The sequence below is a fragment of the Typopeltis vanoorti genome, chromosome 1 (assembly GCF_054136105.1).
Source record: "Typopeltis vanoorti isolate ZY-2024b chromosome 1, IOZ_Tvanoo_1.0, whole genome shotgun sequence".
Lineage (NCBI taxonomy): Eukaryota > Metazoa > Arthropoda > Arachnida > Uropygi > Thelyphonidae > Typopeltis > Typopeltis vanoorti.
The window spans coordinates 97,880,070-97,891,898 of record NC_143549.1 but is presented as its reverse complement, the minus strand read 5'-3'; the positions used below and the strand labels follow the sequence as shown (position 1 = coordinate 97,891,898).

At 35.4% G+C, this 11,829-nt stretch overlaps 1 protein-coding gene across 1 annotated transcript in view; it reads left to right on the top strand.

Moving 5' to 3' along the window:
* Window positions 1–282: 282 nt before the first annotated feature.
* Window positions 283–11,829, top strand: part of LOC150110244 (uncharacterized) — a 34,775-nt gene continuing 23,228 nt past the window's right edge. The window contains exon 1 of the mRNA XM_090392339.1: window positions 283–1,484. Within this exon, the coding sequence (XP_090248465.1) occupies window positions 476–1,484 (1,009 nt within the window). The 5' untranslated portion in view covers window positions 283–475. The remainder of the gene's footprint in view (window positions 1,485–11,829) is intronic.

The window sequence follows — 11,829 nt, the reverse complement described above, 5'->3', positions numbered from 1 at the left end:
TCACTCCGTCTAAGAGCATCCAAGACAGGTGCAATAGTCAGCGTGCACCGGGCACGATTACGGCTCGTGACTCATTAGAAATCCCAGTACAGTTGGCTTCGGCCGCACACTAGCTTTTCCCGTAGCGGCAGCTTAAACGAGCAGAGAGAGAGAGAGAGAGAGAGAGACGTTCATGACGTCACTTTCAGGAGAAGATCACGTGGTGCGTTTCATCTGCTAGCATAAATCGAAGCTCGGGAAACGGAGCGTTCTTAGAACGGCACTTTTAGTTGAGCACGAAGAGGCGTTTACGGAGGGGATCACTTTTTGCTTGTCTCGTCCTTGGAAGGTGCACAAAAAGAATTCATTGTCTTAAAGAAGGGAAGGAAAAAAAGATAAAAAAAGAAAAGAAAAAGGAAAGAAGGTATTCTTCGTGCCGGAAGTCGGCAGGGTGACCCAAGCAATTTGTCATCTGCTGGCAAGAGTTCAAGGCACGATGACATTGGATGGTGTCACAGACAGCAGGGTCCGGGCCTCTCCGACACACGACTCGAGGCAAGGAACTCCCGCCTTTTCGCACAATGTCCCGGATGATAGGGTTTTCTTGGAAGGTACCACGACGTCACCCCGGGGAAGCGTTAGCTCAACTCCTGGCATCATTTTGACTGTAGAGGACGGTGGCCCCGTTGTCATAAACGCCATAGACTCCCCGATCGCAGGAAGCAGAGTTGCGGAGAGATCGTTTCAATACGCCCCCGTGCACTCCCAAATGTTGCAAAGGAGTCCGAGCCACGGTAGGATGCGAAGGAACACGAGCAGCAGTCGTCTGGGCAATCATATGTCCCCCACAGCATATCACGGCTCTCCCCTTGGGGGTCCGAATCAACTCGGAGGTAGTGGGGTCAGCAGATCCCAATCCATGCGAACGGCCAGACGACCCCAATCTCTGGACCCTACCCATCGCTTCCGTCAGAGAATCGCCAGTATCCCGAGTGACATGATCCTTCCTTGTGATCCTTCCGAATCGGAACGTGCCGCGTCGAACCACTCTTTGCCATTACCTGGAGACGAGACAGCAGAAGTGTTGCGGCTACGGAACTTTGCCGTGACCCCCAAAGGAGTCATCAATCGCGGAGACAGCTTCCGATCGAAGTCCCGCTCCGCTCATAGCGTTGCCTCCACCGGAAGCGGACAGCACTTGACTCCGTGTTTGACCCCGCCGGTAACGGAAGCAGAACTTGCAAAGTGTGAAGATGAAATCTCTGAGATTCCTGTGGCTGCAGCAGCATCAACGGCGACGGTCGAAGAGGCAGATAAAGGGGCTGCATCTAGCGAAGAGGTGACTTCCGAAAAGGCAGCGGTCGTAAATCCGTGTCCCGAGGCAGCTGTGTCATCACCGGAAAGGTATCGAGTGCTGGTGTTTGGTCCTCCTGATGTGGGAAAGACATCCTTGATCAGGCAATTCACCACCTCGGAGTATATTTGCGCTTACGACAGTTCCCAAGGTGAGTCCACTTGTGGTTTTCATCCCTCTAACTATCTTGAAATATTCTTTCACTTGCAGGAGAGCTCACAATGTTTATTTGCATTTCTGTAGTGATATCTACCTGGGCTGTGCCTTCCTGGGTAGGTATCATAAATCCAGGAATCCAAAATTCATTTTTTGGCGACTGAGCAACAGTGCACCCTGGAAAGGACACGGAAAACTTTACATTAGTGATGTTTTATTGCATAAATTTCATATGAAGAAATAATAATAATAATAATAATAATAATAATAATAATAATAATAATAATAATAATAATAATGTTTTGAACCATTAAGGGGAGTGCGTAGTATCTTCAAACACCCTTCTCGAATGCGCTCGTGCATAAAGACTGTACAAAGATAATAGGTGATACACACTCATAATTATATTCTCCCATCACGGAATATAATATTGCATAGAGTTCTGAAAGCACACAAAGTAATTCTGGAGGGAGCAGGAGTTACTATACTGTGTATTCATCAATGATGTTCACCCGCCTAACACAAGGCTTATGGGATAAAAATCATCGTATTTCTTTCATCCAACAAAAAATTCTTCAAAAATGATTAGGTTATCTTTCTTAAAACAACCTCTTAAGTCGACCCAATTGGATTATTTTCCGGGGTGGAAATCATTTGTTAAAAATAAATAAATAAAATTAATAATAATGTAATAAACGCAATGAAGATTGTACTTCATAACTAGGCACCTCCTGTAAGAAATATCTGCACCTAAAATAATAATTCTTGGAATATTTACAGAATTCACCGCTCACATGGTCTCGAAACTAAATCCGACCCAGTAATTAAAAATGTTATTTTCTAACTAAAGATGAATTTAATTAACTTTCATGTTAATATTTAAATAGCATTTATCTAGACTCCTTCACCACTGACCCTCCAAATAGCATTTATAGAAATAATGCAAATTCATATATTTTCATTATACAAATAATAAAATGATTTATTACCCTATTAAAAATATTAATACTCTGGTATAAGAATATTTACAAAACTCTCTTAATAAACAAAACACATCATATTTAACAATAAACTTTATTTTTATTTAATCCATTATTTAATTCTTTTGTAACCAAGTACACATCTTTCTAAAATATTAGAAAATATTTTGTTAATACTTGGATAGCGTAATGGATAAGCACTTATCAGCACAACATTGCACAGCTAAGACCTGTTAAGTATATTAAAGTGACTTCATCATCGTCCTTATTTGTGAAGTGCTGCACAGATGATGGGGAAAAAATGAAGGTATACTATTGTGTCCTTATTTAGTCATAAGTTTTTTCATTGAGATTATTCCAAAATGTCAATGTTGAATAAAAATAAACATTCAGTATTTATACTGAATATTCAATGAAAATGGATATTCAAATAAACAAGAAGCATAAATATGTTTGGAAACAGGTTGTAAAATTAAAAAAAAATGATGATATAGGATGGCTGGAGTTTAAGAAGTTGTTGGTTGGCAATGAATCGTTTCTATAAATAGAACCAATTTTTTTGTTTCTCTAAAGTTACTCGCCTTATGGTCAAGTATGTGCATACAAAAAGTGCTCTACTTTAATGTGTGTAGTTGGCAGGAATAACAGTTCAAAAAATGAGAACATTGAAAGTCTGGCTCCAGCTACTGTACTGCCCGACCTAGTACCCTATGTTTGTGGCTAAGAAGGTGTTCGTATGTGGGTTATTGTGGCATCTTTAAGGACGTGTTACCGAGATGTTAATATTCCTTTTGATAATTTGGTTATCAGCAACTGTTTCTTAATATCAATGATAAATATTGCATTTTAAAGCAATTTCTTCATTTATCCCGAGCAAGATGATTGCAAAGCAGCATTTGATAATGTGTACGCAGATTGGAATAAATTTGTGATTTTTGATGTCATGGAATTCTGAATAAGCAATGAGAGTTATTATGATACTACAAGTAATAAGTATGAGATTAATAAAAATATTAAAATATTATCCACTGTCGTTCAGGAATGGTACGTCACTAAGGTAGTGCTCATATATTGAGAAAGTGAGAGCAGGTTTGTTATCTAGTGATTAAAGTCTACTGTAACACTGATTTTTCAGTGAAGAAGCGAGTTAGTTTTGAATTTAGGTTTTATTCTTAGTTAAAGTTTTATTGGAATCGCGAGAGAGACAGAAGCCACACACTCTCATATCGGGAATTGCTTCCCTGCATGACACATGTGTTATACAGTGAAGCAACACTACTTAGAATTGCATCAGTTATAAATTGGACTAATTACGCCACAATCTATGTACTCTTCAAAAAATAAAAAAAAAATAAAATTCAATTGGAGTAGGTTGATAATTAACAAATACAATGATGAATTTAAATTTAGAATTAATTAATTGTAGCCTAAAGCGTACGATCGAAATGAAGTGTTTGTATAGCCTCATTTATCTGATGCAATTTTGGTTACAGATGAAAAAAAAAAATTGAAAGTTATTTTTGATCGAAGGCAACTTTATACACGGACGACGAGAGATGGCGATGAAACTCAACGTTAGGAAATCTGACAAGTTAACTGAGATTATTATCAGTTGGACTTCTTAGCAATTTATCAGAGACGACTTCTTTAATAATTGAAAGAATTTAAGGCTTGCGTACTGTATTAATTATGGCTGAAATAGAGAATAGAAAAATACAATAGAAAAAACTTTGCGATAAGCCTTAAAATAAAAATATAACGAATTTAAAGGAAAAAGTCGCTAATATGCTAAGATAGGAATTGAGTAATTATCTAAACTAAGTAAGAGTGTCGCAATTTGAAAAGTCAGAGGGTGTCGTTTCGTGAATTTAATGGAGATCTTTTTAAATACAAAATTTAGAACAAGGTTTCTAAATTAAGAAAAAAATTAAAATCGTTTGTAATTTAAAAATCAGTTTACGACTTTAATTTAAAGGACTGCTAGCTATTGTTTGCTTTAATAAGCTCTCACTTCCTTCCTCTTTATCTTCCTATGTGTTTGTGCGCGCGCGTGCGCGTGTGTGCACGCGTGCGTGCGTGTTTGTGTATCTGTAGCACAGATACTTTCTTTTAAGGTTGCACGGTGTAGCATAGAATATTTAGAATATGTAGAATATTTATCTATGTAGTATAGATATTTTGAAATACCTTTCACAAGAATATAAACGTCTTCACTTAGAGAGAGAGAGAGAGAGTAGTAACTGGTCTGCAAATCTGAAAGAATTCTTAAAATACTGAATATTCTTCCCTTCCGCGTATGTATTAGGCCCGGAAGCTTGTTATGGCTGCAGTTGGCTTCATATAACTTCATATAAACCTAATTAAGGCTGCGAGAGGACCGGCGTATGTTATTGCTGTCGGTGAATGTGTGGATCAAATAGTTTTCTTGTTTTTCGGGGAAAAATCTTTACAATTCTATATGAAACAGATTAACTCATCTTCAGCTGAGAAGCTTTTATAAATGTTACTCGAGTCCTACACAGAAATGAATCCACCATATGTTTCAACCAAAAGCACATACCGACTTTTGTGTAGGCACAGAATATCATTATCTATTCCATGGCGAGGTGTCACATAAAGAACCACTCACTCTTATAAAATAAAAGGGAAACTGTATCAGGTCAGTCATCTCACAAATATTAATATTTTCCATCGATCTTTGAGGTATTTTGTCATCATCCTATAAGAATTTCAGTTTCACGTTTATAAAATATGTGGGGCAAAATCTTTCAACTGATGCAAAACGTTCATAGTCTTGTGCATTACTTTAGGATTATAGAGTTCTGAATAAATGTCATATCTGATAGTCTAAGATATGGAGAATATGATGAATGTTTCCCAAATCAACTTGCGTCTTTACTATATATAAGCTAAGCTTTAGTCAGAACACCTGAAATTCTCGACCATCATGGGGAGACTTCCAGGAATTTACAATTTTCTTACCTTATAAGTATCTCGAATGTTTTGTGCTGTAGCTGCTGCGACCTTCTTTTCTTTTTTAAATTCATAAAATTTTATCCTGATATATTCTTCTGACACTTCCACGTTTTAGGAACATCTCGGGAAGAACGTTACACTGTTACTTTCAAGTAAATTGACGACTCAAGTTCACACGAGTTAGTCTAGCCGTATTCCATGCAATTTGCTCGGATACACACACATAAACAAGGTATGTGTGTGTGTAATTCCTTTTCATCATTGCCATCTGGCAATGATGAAAAGGAATTAATAGAAGGCCTACTTCTAATATTAATATAAATAATATTTGCCATCTAATCAAATGGCCGATTATTCATAGATTTGCAAAATTACAGAAGCACATTCCGCTCTAGAATGTAGCACATATTTCAATATAAGCATTGCGTACTTATTTACCGTTGACAACATACCGTTTGACAATATTTCTTTGAAATAAAAAAGACTATGCATTTCGATGATTTGTTTTATATGTTTACATCTTTCATATTATCTTCCGTTTTTAAGATAGCAGGGGATATTTTTATCAAGTAATGTAACTTTTTTGTTTACTTGTAACCCGGAAATTGGATGCATATTGTTTTGTCTTTGAAGGATTGCATATAATTTCAACATAAACAGGTAATTTCCAGAGAGAGAGAGAGAGAGAGAGAGAGAGAGAGCATGTGTGTGTGTGTGTGTGTGCGCGTGTGTGTGCGTGCGTACTGTGCCGCTACATATAATCAAGGCCTGAAATACTGGAACGAAGCGATGATGCACAAATAAATATTTATGAATATTTGATGAATATTTAATAGATTTTTTTATTATTAAGAAACCAATGATACGTTAATGAAATAAATAAGTGCCAGATTGCTGAAATAAAACAAATATAAAAGAATGTCTGTGCTCATTTACCAGATCTAAACGATCACCGGCAAGCCCACGCGGCTACAAACCAAAAATTTGCGAAGAATCCTTTGTTTTTCTAATTTGTACAACTAAATAAAGAAAATTGAAATACTTTCGCAAACTGATAGAATTCTTTTTAGTTACTTTAAAATCTAAATTGCTCCCTGCTTTGACACTAATTAGTACCCTATGAGGGTTATAAATTTTGCTAGCAATCTAGCTGCTAAACTTAATTTTTCCAGGCGTTAACAATTATCAAGAAATGCAGGAGCGACTAGAAATGTGATAATTAGCGCCAGTTAATTGGCATGGCCTTCAAATAATCATCTTCACACACACACACACACACACACACACACACACACACACACACACACACACACACACACACACACACACACACACACACACACACACACACACACACACACACACTTCCTCCGCGTACCAGCAATTGGCTGTCATAAAATTCAATTGTTTCAAGGTAGGGTTATTAGATAATCCCCAAATTCCAGAAGGAAACAATCTGACGCCTTGATGCAAGACCTTTAATCGAAAAATTCTTTTAACATCTTTTTAAGGGAAATAAGAATAAAAAGTAAAAATGGATTTATAACATCATCTTTTTCTGTTACTTTGCATCGCCGCCACGAAGCCTTTTAGGCTCTTCTTCAATAATCACATCTATCCCACAGAGAGTTCACTTATGAAAAATTCAACCCCTCTGACGTAGGATTGCTACGGTATTGAACAGCGGGTTTTTGCTCTATTAAAGTTTTTGTCTGGTCTCTGATCTCTAGTAGTTCAAAACAGTTTTTAAGCCAGTGGAGCCTAAAAACATTAATAAAACGCGAATATACGGGATCCCGGGCAGATCTCGTGTCTTTTAAGTAGTGCAAAACAAACAAACTCCGATGCCGAGGGTTGTATTCCCGTGAGCTCTCTGGTCCATTTTCGAAACGAATTTTCAAACCTTTGGCTATGAAATAAAGTAGGATTACGTTATATTATCGAAGTGAAGTCAATTACTTTCTCGCCCTTATTTGTAATAAGCATTATCGATATTTGACGAACGTTTTTTGTATAATATTAAATGTCTATCCTTTAGTAAAACGTCATAGCGTTTACGTTTACCAATGTATTTTATTTCTTTAAATTCAATAATAATAATAATAATAATAGTTATTATTGAATAATTATTACTGAAAATACTGTAGAAGTCAAAGAAAGAAAAAAAAATTCTTGTCAAAGTCACGAAAACAGGTGAATCTACGTTGATGGATTCAACACTACTAAATAGCACCTGGCGGCTATATAACGAAATGTTATTATTATTATTATGTATATAACCACTGTCGAATATTACTCAAAAATGTCTAGAAAAATAATGTGGACCCCTCAATCAACTAATCAAACGAAATCGACTGATATCAAGCTCAAAGTATAAGGGAGGAGCGGTCTGAAAAATTTCGATGAACACTTAGAACAAAAATTAATTAATTAATTTTATATCTTCTTATATATCCTAAAAGAAAAGTTGTTTTTATTTTTAAATTAAAAAAAAATATGAAAAAATTTATATGGAAAAAATTGTTTCAGGTGTTTATCAGAACTTTCCAGACCCTCCTTCCTCGTAGATGGCAGAATTATTAATTCTGCCATCTACGAGGAAGGGGTGGTCTGGAATATTTGTAATCTCTGTAACATTTTTTAGATATTTCATGTGTTTCTGTAGCACACTTACTAAGTTGGCAAAAAAATTTCGCTTTTTATTCGAAGTACCAACGCTGTTGAAAATTGTGGAAAACTAATTTTAATATACGCGTAGTATAGAGTCCGAGCAAAAGTCTACATGTGTTCTAAACCTTTTTATGCTCATTTCCTTACAGTAAGGATATTCACGTGTATTTTTATCATAACGGAAACTTCCAACAGTAATACATTTACAAGAATTGTCAAGGCCGGTTATTCGCAGACGAGATCTCGTATAGAAACCACAAACTGACTGCGATAACAAATAAGACTACGCTAGAGTGCGGTGTCCTGTATCGATATTCTTATCAGCTTTACCCTGTACAACCGAAATGAATCCAACAGTTTATAAATAGCAGACCAATTGTTAATATTGATCTAAGCCATAAACCGACGAGGCTTAATAAAATCGTGTTTTTAAATGCCCTTGTTATGCTGCGCTATATTTTGTTAATCAACAGTATTTGAACTTATTAAGAATTTGAATTTGTTCGTCACACGCATATTTTTGAACACAAAATATGTATAAATGTTAAAGCTTACTTCAACACTGAAATATTATTTAAAAAATACTTTTTATAATATACAATCTGTTCATCATGCGTTCTTCATTTAATTCGGCAGTATTAAATGAGTATTTTATGAGTTATTTCCGTGAGGGTTCCAGGAACCTGTAGCATAGGTGTTTTTAAGTTTCAAAAAACCCCTTCGTATTAACAAGAATTTACAATTCATTTTTGCAGAAGATTCTCAAAACTACCGTTCTTCTACTCAATACACACCGCAGTGCATCTGTGAACGATTCATAAAGCTTGCAGATTTTGAGACAAACAAAAAGTTGCTAACACGTTGTAAACGGTCATTGCAATTTATTGTTAAGTTTCATAACATGAATTTAATGTTTCGTATGATAAAGTCCGTATGTATTCTAATGCCAAATATTCCAATATGCTGTATGCTTGTGTTTTCGGTGATCGAAATAATATCGCTGTTGCTATCGTTTGAATACTAGAGACGTTTTCCAATGAACAGAATTCCAAGTCGAATTCGAGTTTTTCAGAAATAGGCAAAAGCAAATATTTCCAGACGCTCGTATTACATCGGGGGGATTGAAGAGAAAACGTTGTTTTGGTGAAGAAGTAAGGTTCTCTGTATGTGAAGGATTCCCATGTGGCTTGATGCTTCGAAAATTAACGGCGTAAGTCGAATATTACATTGAAAGGCTTTGGTCCATACCACGTACAAAGCGTTCATCACTTCGAAATTTGGGATCATGACTCAAGCTGAAATTTTGTAATTGCTAAAATTCCATCGATTACATCGATATATCTTGTTCCCTTACGAAGCCCCGTCAATAACGCTCACACTTTACATGTATGGTCAGAAACGAATCCTCATGAGTGGAAAGTAATTTTCGACATCGCTACAATGTCAGCATGTGATGGGGTGTCCTCTACGATCACTTCAGTGGTCCACTGATTTCAGAAGGACGTCTTATAGTGAGATTCACCTACGATTCTGCAAGATGAATTACAAGATGAATCTTTCTTCCACAGTTGGCGGTCATCTGGATCTGCAGACCTAAACTTTTTGAAACTTTTGTTTGTGCGGATGAATCAAATGATGCATCAAACTAAAAGTCGAAACAACACATGAATGCTTCGTTTGAAGTTTAGATGTTACAGTCTCTGTAGGACAACCCTAAAGAACTCATATAGGCTATATCCTCTATACAAAAATGAGTCATAATCGTAATTATTATTTGGAAGAAATTCTTCCAAATAATTATTTGTAAATCATAAATCATCATAATTATTTGGAAGAAATTCTAAGCAATTGATCGTTATTTATAAAATTCTTAACAAAACTTTCTTCACCTGTATATCGCATACGGAAATTCAGAAGCCTGAACTTCCACACAACAATCCTTCTAACCCACCGAGTATACATTAACCCCACGCACACGAGAGGGGATTCCAACATATTAGTACAACACATGGACAAGAAGATGAGAAGAGAGACACAAAGAGAAAGAACTTATTGATGTTTTTATTAAACAGCTGGAGGTTAAAGTTCTTGGAGACGTTAGCGAGCAACGCTGCTCTAGAGGTTAGTAATTTCGAAATGCCAAAACTATAATGACATTTCGCTTTCTAAAAAAAATACCATATATAAAAAACACAAGTACTTCAAAAATAAAATAATATTTTTTATAAAATATCCATTTTGAAAATTAAAAAAATAAGCAGAAATCTCTCTGAGTGAAAAATATTATTCGAGAAAGAGAACATTGGAACTACTTCAGAGACCAAGAAACTAAATGTCAGTCACGAAACATTCAAGCCTTGGGGTTGTCGATGGCTCAAGTAGGAGTGCACAATTGTCCGTTCTGTCTTCTCAAGGCTGATGAAGATGCTTCCTTCAATTAAGTATCTTTTTAAGTGTTTTCGCTGATTGATTCAGTAAATGGAATTAATGAAGAGCATGTTTTGAACCAATGTGAATTATCAGCTTCATAATCAGCTCAACCGAAACACCAGAAAAAAAGGAAGAAAATAAAAAATAAGTTTTACGGAAGCAGCAAAAACCCAAGTATTATTAATAAAGATTTCTTCAAGTTACTAAATACAAATAGTTTAACCTTTCGCTGATGTAGTGGCGTAATAGTCTACAGAAAAAAAATTATTAACTTAATAAATTTATAAATTAATAAAGTTAATTTATTAACTTAATAAATTAATTTATTAAGTTAATAAATGAATAAACTGTGATAGTTTAATTTTTACAATTGTTATCCCAAAATTTGCTATAATTTTTATGACAATTATAAATTTATTAGTTAGTAAATTATAACCCTGTAAGGTTTGATTCTTGAAAATATCTTTAGATAGTCCTTTCTTTCCTAATTAGTCAAGGAATTAAAACGAATAATGCGAATAATGCAATATTGTCTGCCAAGAGAGGAGTGCCAGTAATATTTAAGAGATTACGTTTCACGGAAAGACTTTTGTTCAAATCCCATCTAGGATGAGAGAGTGACCTTTATTCTCGAAAGCATCAACGCACGGAAATTCCATTTTTTTCCATCATACAATAGGGTAAACTGGCTAGAAGAACACACACAATAGACATAATAGAAATACGTTAACCTATAACTTTAGTTGGCAATTCCAAAACAGCCAGTCAACTAACGCCTTGACGCTAAGCGACAACTTGAACTTATATTAATATACTTTTATTGAGTAACTAGCACAGAAATTTATACCAGAAAAATCGAAATGCTATGTTGATTTGTAAAATTCCTATGAAAATTATAAAATATTCTAATGCTGTTTAATGCCCAAGGGAATAAGTAGAATCTCTTTTATCCCTACATTTTGGAAATTAGTAAGCAGCAGATCTTTATCTTTAATAGACATTGATAGCCGTGTTCATGGTACACCAATGATTTCGAAGAACTCAGGACAAGAGTAATGCGCAACTGCCGCCATCTTATGTTTGTAAAGTCTAATTGGTATTATTGAGATTTGCTATCGATTTTTCTAAGTAGATTAAAAACTGCAGTTTTTAATCTACTTAGAAATCCTAAGAATCCTACTGGCTTAGTAGGATTTTTGCAAAAGTGAACCTATAATGGTCTTCAGCCTAACATTATGAAATCACATATGTTGAAATAGGCTAACTAAGCGCGTAAAATTCCTA